Genomic DNA, 25890 nt, shown 5'->3' with positions numbered 1-25890 from the left:
GTTTCTTTACTCAGAGAGTATCAGGGGCATGGAACACACTGCCTGAAACAGTAGCAGACTCGCCAACTTTAAGGGCATTTAAATGGTCATTGGCTAGGCATATGGATGACAATGGAATAGTGTAGGTTAGATGGGCTTCAGGTCGGTTTCACAGGTCGGTGCAACATCGAGGGCCGAAGGGCCTGTACTGTGCTGTAATGTTCCATGTTCTAGTGGTTACCACGGCCACCTCACAGCGCCAGGGTCACAGGTTTGATTCCAGCCTCGGGCGACTGTCTGTGTGGGTTTTCTCCAGGTGCTCTGGTTTCTTCCCACAGTCCAGAGACATGCAGGTTCAGGTGGATTGGCCATGTTCAGGGGTGTGCAGGCTCGGTGGGTTAGCTATGGATATGAACCCTCTGTGGGTTATGTAGGTGGTCTGATGGTCTGAACAGCTTCTTCCTGCACGGTAAGGATGGGATGATGTGAATGGAAATAGTGTGCAGGGACATGGGAAAAGTCAGGATATATCAGCACCGTGTACTAGAGCCCAGTGCTGGCATGTGATCCTGTTAAAGCGGCCACCTCAGTCGACACTACCATCCTGGAGGGTGGGTCATAAATACCAGATTCCCCCAGTCCCCCCCCCACTGGTGAGTTGTTACCAGGGTATAGCCCACAGACAGGCCGCTGTCTCACACTCTTCTCTCGGGATCTCATTTCCCGTTTAAGAGCTGACGTTGTCCCGGTCGGTCCCGGTTTGTCTGTAACCCAGCCCTCCCCAACTCCGGGAGGTGACTTTCACCTGAGTCAGAGCCAAGAGCCAAGAGCCAGGGGCTGGCTCTCCCTGTCTTGCTGATAAATTTCATCGACTCCTGTCTGTCTGTCTGTCTGTGTGTGAGAGAGAGAGAGAGAGAGAGAGAGAGACCCATCAGGTCCCACTGCGAACCAATTGCGAAGTGCAGCGTTGTGGTTCGGTTTGAGCTGTTCGCTGCTGGTTTTAGGAAGAGGCACTCGTTTCCCAGCGGCTCGTGTGTCCCGGTCTGTGAAGGAGCCAGAGGTGGGTGCCCTGGTCTGAACTACCTCCCCTCCCCTCCCCTCCCTCTCTCTCCAAACCCCCCAGACTAGAGCAGAACACACTGGCTACAAACTGGAAAGTTGTCCTTGTTGGGAAGTTGCAGGGACGTGTTCATCCCCTGGTCTCCTCATTCCCCCCCCAATATTCTGACGTGTCCTGTTTTTAAATCCCTCAGACTCTGGACTTAGTTCAAGGTCCGTGTGTACTGCCAACAACATCCCTGAACACACACACACACACCCCCAGGAGTGTCAGTGCACTTTCTGGAATCAATCATGAACTCTCTCCTCCTCCTCCAGCTGATGCCACGGGGCACTCACTGAGGTTTCTCTCACCACCCCCACCCACCCACCCCCCTGGCTCCGATGCTCCCTCTCTCCCCCTGCTCTCGCCTGCTCCCAGGGCTGCTCACTCCCAGGAGGAGCCCTCTGCTCAGCTCTCTCTTCCTTCTCCACAGGGAGCAGTCCTCTCACAAGGACAGCATGGCCAGTGAGGAGCTGAACGGAGTGGCCCGTGGCCCCAACAAGGTGCTCACTCTCGAGTCCATGAACCAACAGATCAAGAAGGTGGAGTATGCAGTGAGGGGCCCCATTGTGCTCCGGGCCATGGAGATCGAGAAAGAGCTGCAACAGGTAGGAGCCCCTTCTGTCTCCCCCTTCCCCAACCCTCCATGTATGGACAGTCCACTGACCCAGGGCAGTGTGTATACCCAGGGCAGTGCGTCTATATACAGGACAGTGTATATATGCAGGCAGTGCATGTATACACAGGGCAGTGTGTATATGCAGGACAGTGCGTGTATATGTGGGGCAGTGTGTATACGCAGGGTAGTGCATGTATATGTGGGGCAGTGTGTATACGCAGGGTGGTGCATGTATTTGTAGGGCATTCTGTGTATACGCAGGGTGGTGCATGTATATGTGGGGCAGTGTGTATACGCAGGGTGGTGCATGTATATGTGGGGCAGTGTGTGTATACGCAGGGTGGTGCATGTATATGTGGGGCAGTGTGCGTATACGCAGGGTAGTGCATGTATATGTGGGGCAGTGTGCGTATACGCAGGGTAGTGCATGTATATGTGGGGCAGTGTGCGTATACGCAGGGTAGTGCATGTATATGTGGGGCAGTGTGCGTATACGCAGGGTAGTGCATGTATATGTGGGGCAGTGTGCGTATACGCAGGGTAGTGCATGTATATGTGGGGCAGTGTGTATACGCAGGGTAGTGCATGTATATGTGGGGCAGTGTGCGTATACGCAGGGTGGTGTGTATACACAGGGCAGTGCGCATATACCTGGGACAGTGTGTTTCTGCAGGGCAGTGCATGTATATACAGGGTGGTGTGTAAAAGCAGGGCAGTGCGTGTATACCCAGGGTGATGTATTTATGCAGGGTGGTGTGTGTATACCCAGGGCAGTATGTATACACCCGGGGTAGTGCGTGTACATATACATGGAGCGGTCTCGCACACATCCAGTGCTGTGTGACCTGTATGCCTTATTCACCGAAAGCTTTTTTCACCCTATGGTCTGTATGTCCTTGCTTAGTATGATCTGCCTGTACTGCTGACAAGCAAAACTTTTCACTGTACTTAGGTACACATGACAATAAATAAATCAATCAATGTGTATGGAGTGGTTTGCATGTACCCAGAGCAAAGACTGAATTTATACAGTGGTGCGCATACACAGAGCAGTGTACTCAAACACGCCAAGCAGTGTGTATATGCATGGAGGAGTGAGTGCATACACATGCACACAGAATGACAGACGTGTGAGGGCTCAGGAAAAGGCCATTCAGCACATTACATGTATACTGGCTCACAAACAAGTAATCTTCTAGGGCCAATCACCTGCCCTTTTGCTAAACCCTTACACACCAAATAACCATCCAATGCCATCTTGAATCTCTCAGTTGAAACTGTCTCCACCATCTTCCAGAACCCTATTCCCCCCCCCCCACTCCCCACCTCACCCCATTTTTACCCTCACTCTACGCCTGACCCTGCTCCACCCCCCACTCTGCACCTAACTCTGTTTTCTCCCACCCCATTCCATGCCTGACTCCATTCCTCTCCCCCCCCCTCCCCACCTGACCCTGTATCCCACTTACTACGACCTACCCTGTACACTGCTTCATTTATCTGGACTCTTGTCATCTTGCATCTGACCTGACACCCTCCTGTTGTATTAATATTCATTCAATGGACATGGGTGACACCGTCTGGGCCCAGCGTTTACTGCCCTGTCCCTAGTTGCCCCTTGAGAAGGTGGGGGTGAGCTGCCTTCTTGATCCACTGCAGTCCACGTGCTGTAGGTAGACCCACGATGCCCTGAGGGAGGGAATTCCAGGATTCTGACCCAGTGATAGTGAAGGAGCAGTGATATATCTCCAAGTCAGGATGGGGAGTGGCTTGCAGGGGCTGGTGTTCCCATGTATCTGCTGCCCTTGTCCTTCGAGATGGAAGTGGTCGTGAGTTTGGAAGGTGCTGTCTGAGGATCTTTGGTGAGTTTCTACCGTGCATCTTGTAAATGGTACACACTGCTGCTACTGAATGTGGGTGGTGGAGAGAGTAGATGTTTGTGGATGTGGTGCCAGTTGAGCAGCTGTTTTGTCCTGATGGTGTTGAGCTTCCCGAGCATTGCAAGGGTGCCCACCATCCAGGGGCAAGTAGGGAGTATCCCATCACCCTCCTGACAGCATTCTGTGGCATCCTCCCACTGGTACCCCACTCTCCCAGCACTCTAACCTCACACTTACTTGACATATTTAATGTTTAACAGCCAGCTGTTAAAGTGACTGCCTGAGATTTTGGACACGTCAGAATACAGCAGCTGACTGCTGGGGAAAAGGGGATGTGGTTTCCCTCCACCCCCGCCCTCCCCCACCCCCTGAAAGCTCTGTGTGAGTGTGAAATGTCAGAATGAAAGTACAGCACTGGATTTCTGAGGGAGGCCTGAGTGGAATTTCCTCCGAGAAACACTGAGCTCTTCCTTATGTTTAAAAAAAGAGGGGCCAATGTGAGAACCTGAGAGAGTTCCCACTCCTCGATAGGTCTGACCCAATGTCTCCACAGATTCTAAGAATTGCATGTTGGCAAGGATTCTGAGGAGGTTGTGTATGTGTGGTATTTTCTGTACACTCTGGTTTCCATATGTTCCACATGTACACAGACTAAACTGCAGAGATGCTAACTAAGGAATTGAGATCAAAGGACTAAATACACAAGCCATGGATTTGCTGTAATGTGAGCTTTGATATAGACCAAATGGATTTCTAAAAATTCTTTCATGGTTTGTGGGTGTCTCTGGCTGGGCCCAGCATTTATTGCCCTGTCCCTAGTTGCCCCCTTGAGAAGGTGGGGGGTGAGCTGCCTTCTTGAACCGATGCAGTCCATGTGCTGTGGGTTGACCCACAATGACATTAAGGAGGGAATTCCAGGATTCTGACCCAGTGACAGTGAAGGAATGGGGATATATTGCCAAGTCAGGATGCTGAGTGGCTCGGAGGGGAACTTGTAGTGGGTGGCATTCCCATGTATCTGCTGCCCTTGTCCTTCAAGGTGGAAGTGGTTGTGAGTTTGAAAGTACTATTTTAAGGTGGTGCTGGGGTGTGACTTGAACCTGAGACCTCCATGCATTAGTTTGGGTCTAGTCTAGTGACACTGCCACTACATCATGACCTTCCCAAAGGGATTTATGGTTATGTGAAGGGTTGTCTACAGATGCAGTGTGGTTAGCATGAATTATAATCAATTTGGACAAGTTGGAAATGATCTCTATAATGCTTCCCATCCCCGTTTCTGGTGAAATCATTATAAGTTTATTATAACAGATTTTGAACAGATGAACATTGACTTAACCTTAAGAAGAGACCTCTTGAGCATACTTCACCAGTCACTTCGATAATGCTGAACTGATAACTCCCTTCAAACCCTGCATCCTTCCCTATCTCTGGAAATTCGTCCAGCCTCTCTCCACCTCCAAGATATCTGCACCCTCCAATTCTGGCCGGATGTACCTCTGATTTTAATTGCTCCTTTGACGAGTTTCTCTTCCACTGTCTGGATTCAACGCTCTGACTAAATGATGGCCTCTTAGTCTTATGAACGATGTGTTAATCCAGAGACCCCATGTTCTGGGGTCTCGGGTTTGAGTCCCACCATAGCATTCCCCTCGGCAAGTGGTGGAATTTGAATTTGATCATCATTAAACTAAGAGTGTGACAATGTCAGGAAATTGCTAACCTCCAACTGGCTCCCAGTCAAGCAAATATTGGTCATTAAAATTGTGTTTTCAAAATCCTGATTGTCAGGAAAACCCCATCTGGTTCACTGATGTCCTTAGAGGTTGAGGAAGGACGCTGTCATCCCTACCTAGACTGACCTCCATGTGACTCCAGACCCACAACAATGTGGTTGACTCTTAACTGCCCTCGGGGTAATTAGGGATGGGCAGTAATGCTGGCCTGGCCAGTGACACCCTCATCCTGTGAATGAATTATTAAAAAACCTCTCCCTAAACCAGTGTTTTCTCCCACACCCTGCCTATCCCACTGCAGCCCCTCTCCAGCTCTACCTCACTTCCCTCCTTTCAAAAACTTCTTAAAGCTTAGTCCTTTAACAAAGTATTTGGCCATCTGCCCTAGTATGTTGTGTGCCTTGGTGGTGTCAGATTTCACTTTATACTTGCTCCTGTGAAGTTCTTGTAAACGTTTCGTAATGTAAAGGTGCTGTATAAATATTTGGCTGCATGCGCAGATCTGATTCCACTGAAAAACAAGAGAAGGACCAGAACTCCATTCCCAAACCAATCTCCAAGGGGAATGCCAGTGACTGATACAAGAGACCATGACGAGTGTTCCTTTAAAACGGACCATTTTAATGTTGCTGACTGCCTGCCCAGCAGAGAGAGCCTCTTGTCACCATGTAGTGTCACAGTCCCCTTCCTCGTGGGTTTCCTGGCCAACAGGCTACAGTCTTCAGGGTAGCTTTGCCCACACAGCGCTGAGGGAGATGTAAAAATCCTTTGGGTTAATCCTTGTTGGATTATAACCTGACTCCCTGAGAGATATCAACTTCTGCTTTCAGTAAAAGAGTTCACTTTGTTCTCAACAAGAAAGATAAGCATGAAAGGAGAACTAAAAGCAGAGAGCACTGGAAAAACTCAGCAGGTCTGGCAGCATCTGTGGACAGAGAAAATGAGTTCACATTTCAAGTCCAGTGTCTCCTCTTCTGAGTTTCTCCCATGCTCTCTGCTTTTATTTCAGATCTTGAGCATTCGCAATTCTTTGTTTGATTGTATCTGAATAAAGGGGGTGTTGATGAAGTGTTTTATACAGGAATATGTGTAAGACAGAGTGGCTGATAGGGTTAGGAATAGCAGAGAATGACTTCCTCACATATGACCCAGCATGGGGACTGCGTGTTGGAGAAGTGTGTCTGAAGTGGATGAGGTACAATTGGCAGAAGGGGTCATGCTGCCAGTGGTAATTTTACTTGTGACTGCCTGGCAATGTTCACCCAGACGTACCATTGCAGCTTCAATAAACACAACTCCAGAGGCATGAGGGAGGAGCTGGGTAGAATTGACTGGGAGAGGAGCCCAGCAGGAAAGACAGTGGAACAGCAATGGCAGGAGTTTCTGGGAGTAATTCAGGAGATACAGCAGGGATTCATCCCAAGGAAAAGGAATCAAGGTACAGGGAGGATGAGGCAACCGTGGCTGACTAGGGAAGGCAGGGTCAGCATCAAAACAAAAGGGAAAGCAGATAATGTGGTGTAGGGCAGTGAGAACCCAGAGGATTGGGAAGCTTACAAAGACCAACAAAAAACAAAATAAGGAGGAAGAAGATTAAATATCTCAAAGATTCAAGAGAGAAGGGGTCAGACCTGAGTATGGTGGCTATCACCAAGAAGAAGGTGCTAGAAAAAACTGAATGATCTGAAGGTGGATAACTCACTAGGACCAGATGGACTCCACCCCAGAGATCTTGGAGGAAGTAATGAGCATGTTAGACCAAGGAGAGCCAAAAGGTGTTGTCTACCTGCACTTCAAGAAGGCCTTTGACAGGGTGTCGCCCAGGAGGCTGCTGAGTAAGGTAAGGGCCCCTGGTGTGAGAGCGTGGATAGAGGATTGGCCTTCTGGCAGGAAGCAGAGAGTGGGGTTGGAAGGGTCCTTCTCAGGAAGGCAGCCGGCGACAAGTGGTGTTCCACAAGGCTCAGTGTTGGGATCACAACCTTTCACTTTATACATTAATGATCTCAATGAAAGAACTGAGGGCATTCTGGCTAAGTTTACAGACGATACAAAGATGGGTAGAGGGACAGGTAGCATTGGGGAGGTGGGGAGGCTGCAGAAAGATTTAGACAGGAGAGTGGGCAAAGAAGTGTCAGATGGAATACAATTTGGGAAAGTGGCAGGAGAAACAGGAACCTGAGGGCACAGCCTCAGAGTAAAGGGAAGAGCTTTTAGAAAAGAGATAAAGAGAACCTTCTTTAGCCAGACAGTGGGGAATCTGTGGAATTCACTGCAACAGAACGCTATAGAGGCCAGGTTATTGAATATATTTAAAACAGAGATAGATAAGTTTGTGATTGCTAAGGGGATCAAAGGTTACAGGGTGAAAGCAAGACAGTGGGGTTGAGAAAGTTGTCAGCCATGATTGTGTTATGGACTAGGCCAGACCACTCAAAACATTCTTAAGCAGACAGCCCAGACCCTAACTTTGCGATCTGTTTCGGTAAGTGTACAGTGAGAATTACCCAGAGTAAGTTAACAAGGTTGATTGCCAGGTTTTAAAACAGACAAAAATGTAGTCACAAATTGCACAATGGAACACAAAGAACAGAATAAAGAACCCCTACAGAACTCAGTCTATCCAAATTAGACTTAATTATGCTGTTCCAAATATACACAATGGTCCCAATAAACAAACCCCCCTTAAAGAACAGTACAAAAGGAACAAATGCTTACAGGTTGAAGTTAGAAGGGCAAAAGGAGAGAGAGAGAGAGAGAGAGAGAGAGCCTGTTCACACAGTCCACAGCTGAACTCCCAAACAGTCCTGGACTGAACTGCTCAGCTAGAGAGCTGACCACTCCCCTTCCATTGTACAGGTCACTTCTAAAACATGACCATTTTGGCCTGAAGTCTCAGGGTGGATTGGCCATGCTAAATTATCTACTGGATTAGTGGTGCTGGAAGAGCACAGCAGTTCAGGCAGCATCCAACGAGCAGCAAAATCAACGTTTCGGGCAAAAGCCCTTCATCAGGAATAAAGGCAGTGAGCCTGCAGCGTGGAGAGATAAGCTAGAGGAGAGTGGGGGTGGGGAGAGAGTAGCATAGAGTACAATGGGTGAGTGGGGGAGGAGATGAAGGTGATAGGTCAAGGAGGAGAGGGTGGAGTGGATAGGTGGAAAAGAAGATAGGCAGGTCGGACAAGTCAAGGAGACAGTAAGTGAGCTGGAAGTTTGAAACTAGAATGAGGTGGGGGAAGGGGAAATGAGGAAGCTGTTGAAGTCCACATTGATGCCCTGGGGTTGAAGTGTTCCGAGGCGGAAGATGAGGCGTTCTTCCTCCAGGCGTCTGGTAGTGAGGGAGCGGCGGTGAAGGAGGCCCAGGACCTCCATGTCCTCGGCAGAGTGGGAGGGGGAGTTGAAATGTTGGGCCACGGGGTGGTGTGGTTGATTGGTGCGGGTATCTCGGAGATGTTCCCTAAAGCGCTCTGCTAGGAGGTGCCCAGTCTCCCCAATGTAGAGGAGACCACATCGGGAGCAACGGATACAATAAATGATATTGGTGGATGTGCAGGTGAAACTTTGGATGTGGAAGGCTCCTTTAGGGCCTTGGATAGAGGTGAGGGAGGAGGTGTGGGCACAGGTTTTACAGTTCCTGCGGTGGCAGGGGAAAGTGCCAGGATTGGAGGGTGGGTTGTGGGGGGGTGTGGACCTGACTAGGTAGTCGCAGAGGGAACGGTCTTTGCGGAAGGTGGAAAGGGTTGGGGAGGGAAATATATCCCTGGTAGTGAGGTCTGTTTGGAGGTGGCGGAAATGTCGGTGGATGATTTGGTTGATGCGAAGGTTTGTAGGGTGGAAGGTGAGCACCAGGGGCGTTCTGTCCTTGTTATGGTTGGAGGGGTGGGGTCTGAGGGCGGAGGCGTGGGATGTGGACAAATGCGTTGGAGGGCATCTTTAACCACGTGGGAAGGGAAATTGCGGTCTCTAAAGAAGGAGGCCATCTGGTGTGTCCTATGGTGGAACTGGTCCTCCTGGGAGCAGATACGGCGGAGGCGGAGAAATTGGGAATACGGGATGGCATTTTTGCAAGAGATAGGGTGGGAAGAGGTATAATCCAGGTAGCTGTGGGAGTCGGTGGGTTTGTAAAAAATGTCAGTGTCAAGTCGGTCGTCACTAATGGAGATGGAGAGGTCCAGGAAGGGGAGCGAGGTGTCAGAGATAGTCCAGGTAAATTTAAGGTCAGGGTGGAATGTGTTGGTGAAGTTGATGAATTGCTCAACCTCCTTGCGGGAGCACGAGGTGGCGCCAATGCAGTCATCAATGTAGCGGAGGAAGAGGTGGGGAGTGGTGCCGGTGTAATTACGGAAGATCAACTGTTCTACATAGCCAACAAAGAGACAGGCATAGCTGGGGCCCATACGTGTGCCCATGGCTACGCCTTTGGTCTGGAGGAAGTGGGAGGATTCAAAGGAGAAATTGTTAAGGGTGAGGACCAGTTCGGCCAAACGAATGAGAGTGTCAGTGGAAGGGTACTGTTGGGGACGTTTGGAGAGGAAAAAACGGAGGGCTTGGAGGCCCTGGTCATGGCGAATGGAGGTGTAGAGGGATTGGATATCCATGGTGAAGATAAGGCGTTGGGGGCCGGGGAAGCGGAAGTCTTGGAGGAGGTGGAGGGCGTGGGTGGTGTCTCGAACGTATGTGGGGAGTTCCTGGACTAGGGGGGATAGGACAGTGTCAAGGTAGGTAGAGATGAATTCAGTGGGGCAGGAGCATGCTGAGACAATGGGTCGGCCAGGGTGGTCAGGCTTGTGGATCTTGGGAAGGAGGTAGAACCGGGCAGTGCGGGGTTCCCGGACTATGAGGTTGGAAGCTGTGGGTGGGAGATCTCCTGAGGTGATGAGGTTCTGTATGGTCTGGGAGATGATGGTTTGGTGATGGGGGGTGGGGTCATGGTCGAGGGAGCAGTAGGAAGAGGTGTCCTCGAGTTGGCGTTTAGCTTCAGTGGTGTACAGGTCAGTGCGCCAGACTACCACTGCGCCCCCTTTATCCGCTGGCTTGATGGTGAGGTTGGGATTGGAGCAGAGGGATTGGAGGGCTGCGCGTTGTGAGGGTGAGAGGTTGGAGTGGGGGAGGGGGGACGACAGGTTGAGGCGGTTAATGTCCCGGCGGCAGTTGGAAATGAAGAGGTCGAGGGCAGGTAATAGGCCAGCGCGGGGTGTCCAGGTGGATGCAGTGTGTTGGAGATGGTCGAAGGGGTCCTCGGAAGGTGGGCGGGAGTCCTGATTGTGAAAGTAAGCTCAGAGGCAGAGGCGACGGAAGAATTGTTCGATGTCACGTCGTGTATTAAATTCATTGATGCGTGGACGGAGGGGGATGAAGGTGAGTCCTTTGCTGAGGACTGATCGTTCGTCCTCAGTGAGGGGGAGGTCTGGGGGAATGGTGAAAACTCGGCAGGGCCGGGAGCTGGGATCTGGTGTGGGTGTGGAGCTGGGAGTGGGGTCGGAGCCAGTACCTGGAGTGGGTGTGATGGTGGGGGGAATGGGGGTGGAGGCATGAGCTGGAGTGATGTTGTTTGAAACTAGAATGAGGTGGGGGAAGGGGAAATGAGGAAGCTGTTGAAGTCCACATTGATGCCCTGGGGTTGAAGTGTTCCTGCTAAATTATCCCACAGTGCCCAGGGATGTGCAGGCTAGGGTGGATTGGCCATGCTAAATTGTCCCACAGTGCCCAGGGATGTGCAGGCTAGGGTGGATTGGCCATGCTAAATTGTCCCACAGTGCCCAGGGATGTGCAGGCTAGGGTGGATTGGCCATGCTAAATTGTCCCATAGTGTTTAGGGTTGTGTAGGTTAGGTGCATTAGTCAGGGTTAAATGTAGAAGAATGGGTCTGGGTGGGTTACGCTTCGGAGGGTCGGTGTGGACTTGTTGGGCTGAAGGGCCTGTTTCCATACTGTAGGGATTCTTTGTGGGCGGCACGGTGGCACAGTGGTTAGCACTGCTGCCTCACAGCGCCAGAGACCCGGGTTCAATTCCCGCCTCAGGCAACTCTCTGTGTGGAGTTTGCATGTTCTCCCCGTGTCTGCGTGGGTTTCCTCCGGGTGCTCCGGTTTCCTCCCACAGTCCAAAGATGTGCAGGTCAGGTGAATTGGCCATGCTAAATTGCCCTTAGTGTTAGGTAAAGGGGCTTTGGCGGGTCGGTGTGGACTTGTTGGGCCGAAGGGCCTGTTTCCACACTGTAAGTAATTAATCTAATCTGATACTATATAAACAAAAAGGCCTCTCATTACCCTTTAATCTCTGTACCAAACCAGTCTAATCAGAACTGGGAGAGTTTTATGATCCCACTGAAAAAACCCAAGGACACGGTATCCTTGAGAAAAGGAACAGCTTTTAGAAAAAAAGAGACCAGCTTTGTGACTATTGAATGGTGGAGTGGACTTGATGGGCTGAATGGCCTAAATTCTGCTCCTTATGGTCTTATGTATGGTCTTGTTCTTCACCCCCTCCAAAGCATATTGGTTTATCATTCTGACCTGGGTCAGGACCATAAAGAGGGAACATGACCCCCTTCGCCTTGTTCAATCATGAGTGGGGGAGGTGAGATCAGGTTGAACATTCAGTTAGTTCTGGGTCGAGCACAGTGAAATTGTAAAACACTTTGAGTTGCAGTGATCAATTCCAGAGTCTGTTTGGATTGGAAAGAGGAGTGCACACGTCTGACATTCAATGGAGTTTGTGGTTTAGCTGTATTGGTAAAGGCGGTGATGTCTGTTCCTTTCCATACAATAAGGCAAAACATTTGTCTACGACGAAATCAAAGCAGCGTAATGATTCGTTCCCTCCCACAGCAGGTGTACAGTGACAGCAGTGGGACCCATCACAGTGTGAGCTAAAGTGGCTCAACCAACCACCATGAATATCTTGCCTCTCAGGGGTGGGTGATGACCTAGTGGTATTATCGCTGGGCTGTTAATCCAGAGACCCAGGGAATGTCCTGGGGACCTGGGTTCCAATCCTGCCATGGCAGATGGTGGAGTTTGAATTCAATAAAAATCTGGAATTAAGAATCGAATGATAATCTTGAATCCATTATCGATTGTCGGGGAAAAACTAATGACCTTTAGGGAAGGAAACTAGCGTCCTTCCCTGGTCTGGCCTACATGTGACTCCAGACCCACAGCAATGTGGGTGACTCCTAACTGCCCTCTCGGTAATTAGGGATGGGGCAATAAATGCTGGCCCTTATTCTGGGAATGAAGTGAAAAAATGTGTTCCTTGGGCAATGCCCAGCAATGTGCCAATGTCCTTGCAGTGGTTTACTGGGCAATCATAGAATCCCAACAGTGTGGAAGCAGGACATTCATCCCATTGAGTCCAAACTGTCCCTCCGAAGAGCATCCCACCCAGACCCCAACCCTACCCCAACAATCCTTCAATTCCCATGGCTAATCCTCCTCGCCTGCACATCACTAGACACTACGGGCAAATTAGCATGGCCAACCCACCTAACCTGCACATCTTTGGACTGTGGGAGGAAACCGGAGCACCCGGAGGAAACCCACGCAGACACGGGGAGAATGTGCAAACTCCACACAGTCAGTCGCCTGAGGCGGGAATCGAACCGGGTCCCTGGCGCTGTGAGGTAGCAGTGCTAACCACTGAGTGACCTTGCCACTCCATATACATACTAATTTTTAAAAATTCACTCGTGAGATGTGAATGTCACTGGTTAGGCAGCATTTATTGCCCGTCCCTAGTTGCCCCCTTGAGAAGGTGGGGGTAAGCTGCCTTCTTGAACCACTGCAGTCCATGTGCTGTGGGTTGACCCATAATGTCCCTGAGGGAGGGAATTCCAGGATTTGACCCAGTGACACTGAAGGAATGGTGAGATATCCAACTCAGGATGGTGAGTAGCTCAGAGGGGAACTTGTAGGGGGTGGTGTTCCCACATATCTGCGGGCACAGGTTTTGCACTTCTTGCGGTGGTAAGGTGCCAGGTGTGGGCTGGTGGGCAGTGTGGATCTGACAAAGGAATCGCAGAGGGAATGGTCCGTCTGAAATGCAGACAGGGGTGGGGAGGGAAACGTTTCCCTAGTGGTGGGGTCTGTTTGTAGGTGGCAGAAATGGTGGAAGGTGATGTGATGTGTCTGGAGGTTGATGGGGTGGAAGGTGACGACCAGGGGAGTTCTGTCCTTGTTGCGATTTGAAGGGTGGGATTCAAGGGCAGAGGCGGAGGTGATGCGCTGGAGGGCAACTCCCACTCCCACTCCACAAAGGCAAACCCTTACCACCCGATGCGTGGAGGAAGAATGGCTCATCTTCAGTCTTGGGACCCTGCATCCACACGGGATCAATGTGGATTTCACCAATTTCCCATTTCCCCTCCACCAACCCCCCCCCCCCCCCAACCTATCCCAGTCCCAACTCTCCAACTCAGCACCACCCTCTTGACCTGTCCATTGTTTTTCCAATCTATCCGCTCCACCCTCCTCTCTGACCTATCACCTCCCCCTCCCCCCACCCCCACCTTCACCTAACTATCACATTCCCAGCTACCTTTCCCTTGGCCCCACCCCCCTCCCATTTATCTCTCAGCCCCCGACCCACAAGCCTCATTCCTGATGAAGGGTTTATGCCCGAAACATTGATTCTCCTGCTCCTCGGATGTTGCCTGACCTGCTGTGCTTTTCCAGCACCACTCTCACATTTGAACATGGACTGCTTCAGTATCTGTGGAGTCAGGAATGGTGCTAAACGTTGTGCAATCATCACTTCTGACCTTATGATGGAGGCAAGGTCAGTGATGAAGCAGTTGAAGATGATTGGGTGTAGGGCAGTATCCTAAGGAACTCCTGCAGAGATATCCTGGGGCAGGTTATTGCTGAGCACCGTTGATGATGCCTCCCATCCCTGACCGAGATTAGACTGATGGGCAGGAATTGGCTGAGTTGGATTTGTCCTGCTTTTTATCCATGCAGCATACCTGGATAGTTTTCCACATTGTCGGGTAAATGTCAGTGTAGTAACTGGACTGGAACAGCTTGGCTAGGGGAGAGGCAAGTTCGAGAGCTCAAGCCTTCAGTGTTATTGCCGGAATGTTGTCGGGGCCTGTAGCCTTTGCAGTATCCAGTCCCTTTAGTTGTTTCTTGATATAACGTGGAGTGAATTGAGTTGACTCAAGCCCTTGACTATGAAAGCGATGCTGACTCTTCCAAATTAACCCACCATTTTTCCATGTAGCTGTTAATTCTGTCCTAAATAATTGTTTCGGAAAGTATCCCCACCACTGAAGTTAAAGTGACTGGTCTGTGACTTGTAGGTTGTCCATGAGGTATAATTCCTGTTTATTTATGTTTGTAATTCTCGAAATCTTTTAATTGAAGGATCATACAAGATTCTGTGGTGGCTTGATGTATTAGATGTTGAGGAGGTGGGGTTTTCATTGTTGGGGCTGTCTCACACTAGGACAGAATAAGGGATCGCATATTTAATACTGCGACATAAGAGGATTTCTTTCTCCCACAGGGTGCTGAATGTCTGGAATTCTGGCATATTACTGACATGGGTGGGAAATTGACTCAGTCGGGGGTTCCAGAAAGGAGGAACAATGGGTAGGTTCTCAAATCGGCAGAATATTCCAACTGGTATGTTCCACAAGGATCCTACAATATCCCACAAGAATCAGTGTTAGAGCCTCAATTATTCACATTCTTTACTAACAACTTTGATAATGGCATGGAAAATCAGATATCTAAATTTGCAGATGACACAAAATAAGATGGCACTGTTGACAATGTGGATGATAACATAAAATTACAAAGTGATTTTGATAGGCTATGCGAATGGGCAAAAAGCACGGCAGATGAAGTTCAGTATAATCAATTCTGAGGTTATCCATTTTGTACTGAAACAGGATTGACCAGGGTACCTTCTAGATGGTGTGACGTTAAATTCAGTGGATGTCCAAAGAACCTTAGGAATTCAGGTGGACAGATATTTAAAAGGTTAGAAATCAGTGCAGAAAATAATCCAGGTGGCAAATGGAATGCTGACCTTAAAATCGTGAGGACGAGAGTACAAGGATGCAGAGGTTATGCTGCAGTTATATAAAACCCTGGTTAGACCTCATTTGGAGTACTGTGAACAGATTGAGGCATCTCACTTTAGGAAGGATAGAACGACTTTAGAAGGAACACATTTACAATAATGAAACTCAGCCTTCGGGGATGGAGATATGATGAGAGATTATACAAATTAGGCCTGTGTGCTCTAGCATTGAGAAGGTTTGAGGGGGTTGGTCTGATCAAAAGTTTCAAAATATTAACAGGGAAAAAAACAGAGTAGGTCAAGATAAACAATTGCCGCGGATTGGAGGTTCTAAAACTCGGGGCAGTATTTCAGAAAGAGGAACAGACCGTTCAGGAGAGATGAGGTAAAAACAATGACTGCAGATGCTGGAAAGCAAATACTGGATTAGTGGTGCTGGAAGAGCACAGCAGTTCAGGCAGCATCCAACGAGCAGCGAAATCGACGATTTCGCTGCTCATTGGATGCTGCCTGAACTGCTGTGCTCTTCCAGCACCCCTAATCCAGTATCTGTTCAGGAGAGATGTTAGGAAGCACTTCAATACTCACTGGGTGGGCGAGGTTCACAGCTCTCTTCCACAGAAGGAAGTGAATGCTGGATCATTTGTTAATTTTAAATCTGAGGTAGATACGTTTTTGAGAAGCAAAGATATTAAGGGATATCGACTAATGGTGGAGTGACAGAATGGCCTCCTTGTGTTCCTAGATCTCACCCCGAGAGTTGTGGAGGCTAGATCATTGCAAGTATTGGAAGAGGAGGTAAACAGACTACATAAATATTGAGGAGTTGTAGGCTATGAGAGGTTGTCATGAATGAGGCATTGAGGACGAGGGCAGATCAGCAATGATCACATAGACTTGTGGGATAGACTCGGGCAGATCGGCATATTCCTGCTCCTGTTTCCCATGTTTGCATGTTCTTTTTGAGGAGATTAGTCATCTGCAAATTGGAACATTACATAACACTAGATAAATTATAACCTTGGATGACATGAAGTAGTGCGCATGGGTAAAGAATGTTTTAATACAGCTTCTTAGAAAATCAAGACCGACTCACTGAGTTGAACATCTGCTTCCTGTGCTGGGAGGGTTCTGTCAGTCATTCTGCGATACACACATGGTGAATAAACTCACTATTAACGCCACCCTGACCAATTTCCCCACCCACAAAAAATTGTGACTCGCCTTCTAATTCTTCCCTACCTTGACTGGTGCTACCTTCCCTCCCCCCTCCAGCTCCAGCACCATCTCAGGGACTTGGGTTCATTCCTCATCCTGCCTCCCAGCTCATCGAAGGCACAGTTGGGTTTTTTTGGTAATCCCATTGCTGACTTCAGTCTCTCATTTCCAGCTGATCTGAGATTGGCAGAGTGGGATGTGTGGAGAAAGGGAGGACTGCAGATGCAGAAGGTCAGAGTCAAAGACAAAACTCTCGCCACCCGATGCCTGGAGGGAGAATGCCTCATCTTCTGCTCTGGGACCCTCCAACCACACAGCATCAATGTGGATTTCACCAGTTGCTTCATTTTCCACCCCCACCTTATCCCAGATCCAACCTTCCAACGCGGCACCACCCTCATGACCTCTCTTACCTGTCCATCTTCCTTCCCACCTATCTGCTCCACCCTCAATCTACCTATCGCCTTCCCAGCTACCTTCCCCCCAGCCACACCCTCCTCCCATTTTATCTCTCAGCCCTCTTGGACCACAAGCCTCATTCCTAATTAGATTAGATTCCCTACAGTGTGGAAACAGGCCCTTCAGCCCAACTAGTCCACACCGACCCTCTGAAGAGTAACCCACCCAGACCCATTTACCCCTGACTAATGCATCTAACTCTATGGGCAATTTAGCATGGCCAATTCACCTGACCTGCATATCTTTGGACTGTGGGAGGAAACTGGGGCAAACCCACACAGACATGGGGAGGATGTGCAAACTCCACACAGACAGTGGCCCAAGGCTGGAATTGAACCTGGGTCCCTGGCGCTGTGAGGCAGCAGTGCTAACCACTGAGCCACCGTGCTTCTTATGCTTGAAACATCAGCTCTCCTGCTCCTCAGATGCTGCTCGACCGGCTGTGCTTTTCCAACAACATGCTCTTCGGGAGTGGGATGTGGACTGACGTCCCCTGGCTGTTAGATCAGTCACAAAAGTTTCTGCTGCTACTCTTTACCATCTCGTCTGGGCAAGGGTTACAAGGGTTGGGTTGAGTCTCCACGCAGACATGCAGGTTAGAGCTGTTTGTAAAAAGGGAATGTTCATTCCCCTCAAAGCGTGAACGAGAAAAAGTAATCAAAGTCCCTTTCCTCACGCTCCTTACAAACAATAGGCCCCATCTCAGGGTGACCAGCTAGCACAGTGGGCAAGGGAGCTTCCCCGGACAGTGTCATGTCACCCCTGGCTCAGGCACTGACCCCTGCCATTCAGTGCCAAGCCTTGCGGCTCCTTGTCGATGGTGGTTGCCGTGGAATCAACAGCTTGACTCTGCCTCATCATTCTACTGCTTTGCAAAGTTCGCTTCCTCAATCTGCGATTGCGCTGACATTGCTTCCTGCTTGTGCTGACAAACTTTGAGCAGGTGCACTAAGTATTTGTTGTCAATATTGTTTTTTCTAATCCCCAACGCTGTTTCCTGTTGTCAGTGGGACGAGGTTCTCTTGTAGGTCCAGGGGTGAGGAGTGTGACAGTGCCTCTGCCCCGATGCTCTGCTTTAGCTCGTTGTTCAGCTGTGGCTGGTTTCATCAGTGAATCACAGAATTGTTACAGCACAGAAACAGCTCATTCCACCCAGCATGTGTACCAGTTTTCTGAGCATTTTAATTTGGTGCAAATCTCCTAACTTTACCCCCACACACCATTTCTATCCAAATAACCATCCAATGCCCCTCCCAAATGCCTCATCTGAAGCTGTATCCATCAGGTTACCAGACCCTGACCCTGACTACTCCATGAAAAAGGTTCCTCTCACATCATCCTTGCTTCTTTAGCACACCACTGTAAATCTGGTTCTTGGACATGCTCAGAAACTGGACAAAGAAATGGCAAAATGTGAGGTTATGCACTTTGGTTGGAAGAATAGAGGTGAAGACAATTTTCTGGGTGGTTAAAAATGTGTTGCTGGAAAAGCGCAGCAGGTCAGGCAGCATCAAAGGAGCAGGAGAATCAACGTTCTGGGCATAAGCCCTTCTGCCCGATACGTCGATTCTCCTGCTCCTCGGATGCCGTCTGACCTGCTGCGCATTTTCCAGCAACACTTTTTCAGCTCTGATCTCCAGCATCTGCAGTCCTCACTTTCTCCTAATTTTCTGGATGGGAAAAAGTTTTGGCAATCTGAAGCACAAGGGGATTTAGGAGACGTAATTCATAATCCCACTATCCCTACCACTATCCCAATATATATTTTTGGGAAATTGAAGCCCTTTATAATTAGCCTATAATGCTTGCACCTCTCTGAAATTTCCTTGCAGATTAGTTTCTTACATCTTTTCCACTAATCTAGAGACTACAATGAGCAATGTCATTGCACCTTTTTGTTCCTTAGCTCAAGTCAAAAGGATTCCGTCCTTGGACATTCTGAAATATCCTGTTTCTCTGTTAACCAAGACCATAGAACGTAGAACAGTACAGCACAGTACTGGCCCTTCGGCCCACGATGTTGTGCCAAGCATTTATCTTGATCTAACATCATCCTAACTTACACACCCCTCAACTTACTGCTGTCCATCTTCCTTTCCTGAAAGCCTTGTAATCAGGAATGTTTCATACCCAGACTTGCTGTTCCTTCTGCCAAGTGTGTTATCACCACAACATCATGTTTCCCCAAGGAAATCTGTGCCTGTAACTCCCCAACTTTATTTACTGCATTCTGTATATTTACACACAGACAGTAGAACCTGGATTGATACTTTATTACCCTCTCCCTTTCTCTAACTCTACTTATTAATTAGTTCTCTATCCTTCAGCTGCCTGCATCTCCCTGTATTTTGTGCACCCTGTTTAATATCTTGCCCTGATTCTTAAGACCTTGCTCAGTTATTTTAAACTCTCTGCAATAGTATGAGACAAATACCCCAAGAGACTCTGACACGAAACAAAGAGTAGTGATAAACGGCTCCCTTTCGGAATGGCAGGCAGTGACCAGTGGGGTACTGCAGGGATCAGTGCTGGGACCGCAGCTTTTTACAATATATATTAATGATATAGAAGATGGTATCAGCAATAACATTAGCAAATTTGCTGATGATACTAAGCTGGGTGGCAGGGTGAAATGTGAGGAGGATGTTAGGAGATTACAGGGTGACCTGGACAGGTTAGGTGAGTGGTCAGATGCATGGCAAATGCAGTTTAATGTGGATAAATGTATGGTTATCCACTTTGGTGGCAAGAACTGGAAGGCAGATTACTACCTAAATGGAATCAATTTAGGTAAAGGGGCAGTACAGAGAGATCTGGGTGTTCTTGTCCACCGGTCAATGAAGGTAAACATGCAGGTACAGCAGGTAGTGAAGAAGGCTAATAGCATGCTGGCCTTCATAACAAGAGGAATTGAGTATAGAAGCAAAGAGGTTCTTCTGCAGCTGTACAGGGCCCTGGTGAGACCACACCTGGAGTACTGTGTGCAGTTCTGGTCTCCAAATTTGAGGAAAGACATTCTGGCTATTGAGGGAGTGCAGCGTAGGTTCACGAGGTCAACTCCTGGAATGGCGGGATTACCTTACACTGAAAGACTGGAGCGACTGGGCTTGTATACCCTTGAGTTTAGAAGATTGAGAGGGAATCTGATTGAGATGTATAAGATTATTAAAGGATTGGACACTCTGGAGGCAGGAAACATGTTTCTGCTGATGGGTGAGTGCCGAACCAGAGGACACAGCTTAAAAATACGGGGTAGACCATTTAGGACAGAGATGAGGAGAAACTTCTTCACCCAGAGAGTGGTGACTGTGTGGAATGCTTTGCCCCAGAGGGCAGTGGAGGCCCAGTCTCTGGATTCATTTAAGAAAGAGTTGGATAGAGCTCTCAAGGATAGTGGAATCAAGGGTTATGGAGATAAGGCAGGAACAGGATACTGATTGAGGATGATCAGCCATGATCATGTTGAATGGTGGTGCAGGCTCGAAGGGCAGAATGGCCTACTCCTGCACCTATTGTTTATTGTCTATTGACCCCAGTCCCAGTTCTGTTCAGGTGTAACCTGTCTGGCTTGTAAGGTGCCAGTCTCAGGGTCCTGAGGTTTTAAAGCCCTCCTTACAGCTCTACTGTTCCTCTGCCTTATGCTGCTATTTTCTGTACTCACTTGCGTCACTGGGTGTAATCTGGCAATTACTACATTTGTGGGCTTGCTTGCTAACTTTCTACCTAGCTCCCAACTCCTCTTATCGACGTTGGTACTGATGTGGACCATGACCTCCGAATGACCTTGTCTCCCACAGGAGAGTGTCCTGCAGCCGGCCCTGACCCTGTCACCAGAGAGGCAACCTACCATCCTGCAGTCACATCTACAGCCAGAGAAACTCTGGATGAACAAATCCCTAATCACGGCTGTAATGAAAGTGTAAATCTTTCAGAATCAAAGAACTTTATTGAGATCTTTCAGCTCCTCAGGACATTGGAAACCATTCTGCAGCCAATAAGATACTGTTTGAAGTCGTAGAGTCACAGAGCCCTACAGAGATAGGCCCTTAGGCCCAAACTGGTCCATGCTGACCAAAATATCCGTCCGCACTAACCCCATTTCCCTGCTCTTGGCCCATATCCTTCTAATCCTTTCCTATCCAGTATTTGTCCAAATGCCTTTTAAATATTGCCCCTTGAAGTTTATTCACTATTGGAATGTAGGGAATACGATAGCTAATTTGCACACAGCAAGATCCCACAACACTGAACAGCTAATCCACTGTGGTGATGTTGGACGGGGGAGAAATATCGTCCAGGACAAAGGAACCACATCATTACTGCAGTTAAATAGCCACAGGTTCCAGATCTCGTGTGTGTTCGTGTGTGTGCACGTGTGTGTGTGTGTGTGTGTGTGTGTGTGTGTGGTCATATCTACAGATCCTCAGTAATCACCATGCTTCTGAACCCCCCCTCCCCCAGCCCGCTCAGCTCCTGTCCCCTTACACACGTTCTGGATTGAATCTTGTTGCACTCAGTCCCAGTCTCCTGGGCCTGTCTGAACACAGTGCTGCATGGTCACCATGTGTTAGCTCACAAATAAAGTCAAAAATCATTTAAAGATGAGTTATTGTTTCCTCTCAGCCTGTCCTCTAGGTTTTCTCTGTCTTAGAATTATACATTACTAAAGGAGACTATTCAGCCCTGTTATTCCGTACGGACTGTGATAAAGTGATATCCCAATCGACTGCCTGGGAAGGTATTGCAGGCTGGAAACAGTACAGCCTTTAACAAATATTTTCATTAGCGATTGAAATATCATAACATCCAAGGATATGGGACAAGGGAATGGAATCCGGATTAGTGAGCCTTATGTGATAATTATGTCAGTGCGGATTTGATGGGCTGAAGGGCTTTCTCTGTGCTGTGTGAATTAGCCCCACTGTTTCCCTGCAGGCTGATCTCTGGTTTGTTGTTGGTCTGGTTGACTCTAAATGCCATCAGTTGTTGTGGCAATGCTTTGTTTATTGCAATCAGAGCTCACTCAAAACCAGGTTGTCAATGTGTTAATGACTTGGCAGGATTCCTGTACTGAGAGTGTGTGTGTGAGAGAGAGAGAGAGGGGGGGAATGTTCCAGGATAATGTTAATGTACAACTCGCTGTGATGTCAGTGTAACACTGAGTCAGGTAGTGGCTGTTAGCTCACCTCTTGTGTAGGTGCCTCGTTCTCCGTATCCTGCAGCCTCTCTGTTAGCTTTCGACTTCCAAAGGTGTTGTTTATAACCAGGACATGTTCCTGTACGCAGTAGATAGTGCAGTCATAGTTCCCCGTGCTGGGGTTGAGGAATGTTGCAGACATTGCCAATAAAGCGTCATGAATTACTGCTTATTGAGGGCATATGTGAGTGAGCTGCCTCTAACCAGGAACTGAACCTAGACCGTGGCTGACTGAAGCCAGCATGTGCTGCCTATCCTGTGCTGGCTGACTGACACGACTGAATTTTAATGTCTCTGTGGTAACAAGGTGGACAGGTATATACAGTTTCTGTAAGAGTGGACCATCCATCAGTAAATGCAGTTACCACACACGCTGACTGAAACACTGGATTAATGTCCGTTTCAATGCTTGAAATTATTGAGAGCAAGACAGGGGATGTTTGAGTAGGATTTTCAATGTGGCCTCACTGTCAGCTCAACTTCAGCACTCCCTACTTTAATAAGACAATTAAGGCACAGTAAAACTCTCAAACCAGTACGCCAGAGGGTTAGATACAGAGTAAAGTTCTCTCTACACTGTCCCCCCATCAAACATTCCCAGGACAGGGACAGCACTGGGTTAAATACAGAGTAAAGTTCTCTCTACACTGTCCCCCCATCAAACACTCCCAGGACAGGGACAGCATGGGGTTAGATACAGAGTAAAGCTCCCTCTACACTGTCCCCAACAAACACTCCCAGTACAGGGACAGCACGGGGTTAGATACAGAGTAAAGCTCCCTCTACACTGTCCCCATCAAACACTCCCAGGACAGGGACAGCACGGGGTTAGATACAGAGTAAAGCTCCCTCTACACTGTCCCCCCATCAAACACTCCCAGGACAGGGACAGCACAGGGTTAGATAGACAGCCTCCTCTATGTGACCCCTCACTGTTCCTTGTGTGTTGTTGTGTTTTAACATAAGTGTCCACCAGTTACTATTTCGCTCAGTGCTACAGGAATTCAGTAATCCTGTCGTTTGCACTAAATGGACGAGGAGTCGAAACTGACCAATCCTTGAGTTGGAACAGAATGATGAAATGCTTGTTGATTGTGGCCTTGGTCTTGCCAAAAGACTCTTAGACATGGTTCGTCTTCCTGGTCAGTCTCTCATAGCTCCCTGAACTACTGCCCAGTAAAAACTAACAATTAGATCAGAGTCAGAACAAATTTACTTTGATGAAAAGAGATACATTTTTTTGCAGTTTTTTTTTTATCTTGACTCGTAAAGAGTACATATTTGCAAGCACATTAATTCCATGGGAAAATCCACTTTTATTCTGCATGAAAGGAGAGTACTGATCGGCAACATCACTTCCAATCAAACTCATGGCTATAGAGAAAGCACCAATTAATGATGATTAGCAGGTTTTCTTATTAAATTGTGGGAGCTGGGTGTCACTAGCTGGGCCCAGTTTTTGTTGCCCGTCCCTAGTTGCCCCCTTGAGAAGGTGGGGGTGAGCTGCCTTCCTGAACCGCTGCAGTCCATGTGCTGTGGGTTGACCCACAATGCCCTGAGGGAGGGAATTCCAGGATTCTGACCCAGTGACACTGAAGGAATGGGAATATATTTCCAAGTCAGGATGGGGAGTGGCTCAGAAGGGAATTTGCAGGGGGTGGTGTTCCCATGTATCTGCTGCCCTTGTCCTTCTAAATGGAAGTGGCGGTGGGTTTAGAAGATGCTGTCTGAGGATTTCTGCAGTGCATCTTGTGGGTAGTACACACTGCTGCTACCGAGCATCGGCGGGAGAGGGAGGGGTTGCTTGTGGATGTGGTGCCAATCAAGCGGCTGCTTTGTTCTGGATGGTGTTGAGCTTCTTGAGTGTTGTTGGAGTTGCCCCCGTCCAGGCAACTGACTTGTGCCTTTTAGATGGTGGACAGGCTTTGGGGAGTCAGGAGGTGGGTTACTCACCGCAGGATCCCTAGCCTTTGGCCTGCTCTTGTAGCCACTGCGTTTATGTTGAAATTTCTGGCCAATGGTAATCCCCAGGATGTTAATAGTAACATCATTGAATGCCAAGGGGTGTTGGTTAGATTGTCTCTTTTTGAAGGTGGTCATTATCTGGCATTTGTGTGGTGGGAATGTTTCTTGCCACTTGTCAGCCCAAGCCTGGAAATTATCCAGATCACAGTGCATTTGAATATTGTACCTGAGGAGTCATGAATGGTGCTGAACGTTGTACAATCGTCAGCGAACATCCCCACTTCGGACGTTAGGATGGAGGGAAGAAGCTATACCTGTTGCTGAATGATTTACAAGGATGTTGCCAGGATTGGTGGATTTGAGCTACAGGGAGAGGCTGAATACTCTGGGGCTGTTTTCCCTGGACCGTCGGAGGCTGAGGGGTGACCTTATAGAGGTTTATAAAATTATGAGGGGCATGGATAGGGTGAATAGGCAAAGTCTTTTCCCTGGGGTGGGGGAGACCAGAACTAGAGGGCATAGGTTTAGGGGGAGAGGGGAAAGATATAAAAGGGACCTAAGGGGCAACTTTTTCACACAGAGGGTGGTATGTGTGTGGAATGAGCTGCCAGAGGATGTGGTGGAGGCTGGTACAATTACAACATTTAAAAGGCAGCTGGATGGGTATATGAATAGGAAGGGTTTGGAGGGATATGGGCCAAGTGCTGTAGGTGGGACTAGATTGGGTTAGGATATCTGGTCGGCATGGACAAGTTGGACCAAAGGGTCTGTTTCCGAGCTGAACATCTCGATGACTCTATGAAAGGTTTACGATCAATTGATTGATTTATTGTCACGTGTACCGAGATACAGTGAAGAGCTTTGTTTGTGAGCAGTACAGGCAGATCATAGTAAACAAGGCTGGATGGATCAGAGACTGAGACAGAGGTATACTGTTACAATGCACAGGGTGTGCACTAGGCGAGACCATGTTATCTAGGTCAGTATTGGTGACTAGAGAGTCCAGGAAGAAGCTGTTCCTGAACCTGTTGGTGCGTGTGTTCAGGTTTCTGTACCTTCTGCCTGATGGAAGAGGGTGTAGGAGATCATTACCAGGGTGGGATGGGTCTTTGATGATGTTGGTAGCCTTTCCGTGGCAGTGAGCCGTGTAAATGAAGTCCATGGATGGAAGGTTGGCCTCTGTGATGGTCTGGGCTGTGCACACCACCTTCTCTAGTTTCTTACAGTCCTGGGCAGAGCAGTTACCGTACCAGGCTGTTATCCACCTGGACAGTCTGCTCTCAATGGTGTACCTGGAGAGGTTGGTGAGGGTCCTTGTGGACACGCTGAATTTCCTGAGCTGCCCGAGGAGGAAGAGGTGTTGTTGTACCTTCTTGACCGTCACATCTACGTGGGAAGACCAGGTCGGGTTGTCAGTTACCGTCACTCTGAGGGACTTGACCCTCTCCACCCTCTCAACCTCCGCTCCGTTGATGTAGATGGAGGTATGTCCTCATTTCATCCTGAAGTCAATGATCAGTTCTTTAGTTTTGCCGACGGTGAGAGACGGGTAGTTCCTGTTGCACCGCGTCACCAAGCCCTGGATCTCCTTTCTGTATTCTGAGTCGTCATTGTTAGATATCTATCCTACCATGGTGATATCATTAGTGAACTTGGAGGTGGTGTTTGTTTGGGATTTAGCCACGCATTGTGGGTGTACAGGGAGTACAGTA

The 25890-nt window shown here is 48.7% G+C and overlaps 1 protein-coding gene across 2 annotated transcripts in view; it reads left to right on the top strand.

Annotated features, from left to right (window-relative positions):
- Nucleotides 1-850: 850 nt before the first annotated feature.
- Nucleotides 851-25890, top strand: part of LOC140480913 (alanine aminotransferase 2-like) — a 71891-nt gene continuing 46851 nt past the window's right edge. The window contains exons 1-2 of one of the 2 annotated variants that reach the window (XM_072576498.1): nt 851-1039; nt 1515-1689. In XM_072576498.1, coding sequence (XP_072432599.1) covers nt 1540-1689 — 150 coding nt within the window. In that variant the 5' untranslated portion in view covers nt 851-1039; nt 1515-1539. Of the gene's footprint in view, nt 1040-1323; nt 1690-25890 lie in introns of those variants that run through there. The other variant, XM_072576497.1, reaches the window with a different exon arrangement.

The sequence above is a fragment of the Chiloscyllium punctatum genome, chromosome 8 (genome assembly GCF_047496795.1).
Source record: "Chiloscyllium punctatum isolate Juve2018m chromosome 8, sChiPun1.3, whole genome shotgun sequence".
Lineage (NCBI taxonomy): Eukaryota > Metazoa > Chordata > Chondrichthyes > Orectolobiformes > Hemiscylliidae > Chiloscyllium > Chiloscyllium punctatum.
The sequence above is the reverse complement of the archived record's forward strand: the minus strand, read 5'-3'. Positions and strand labels throughout refer to the sequence as shown.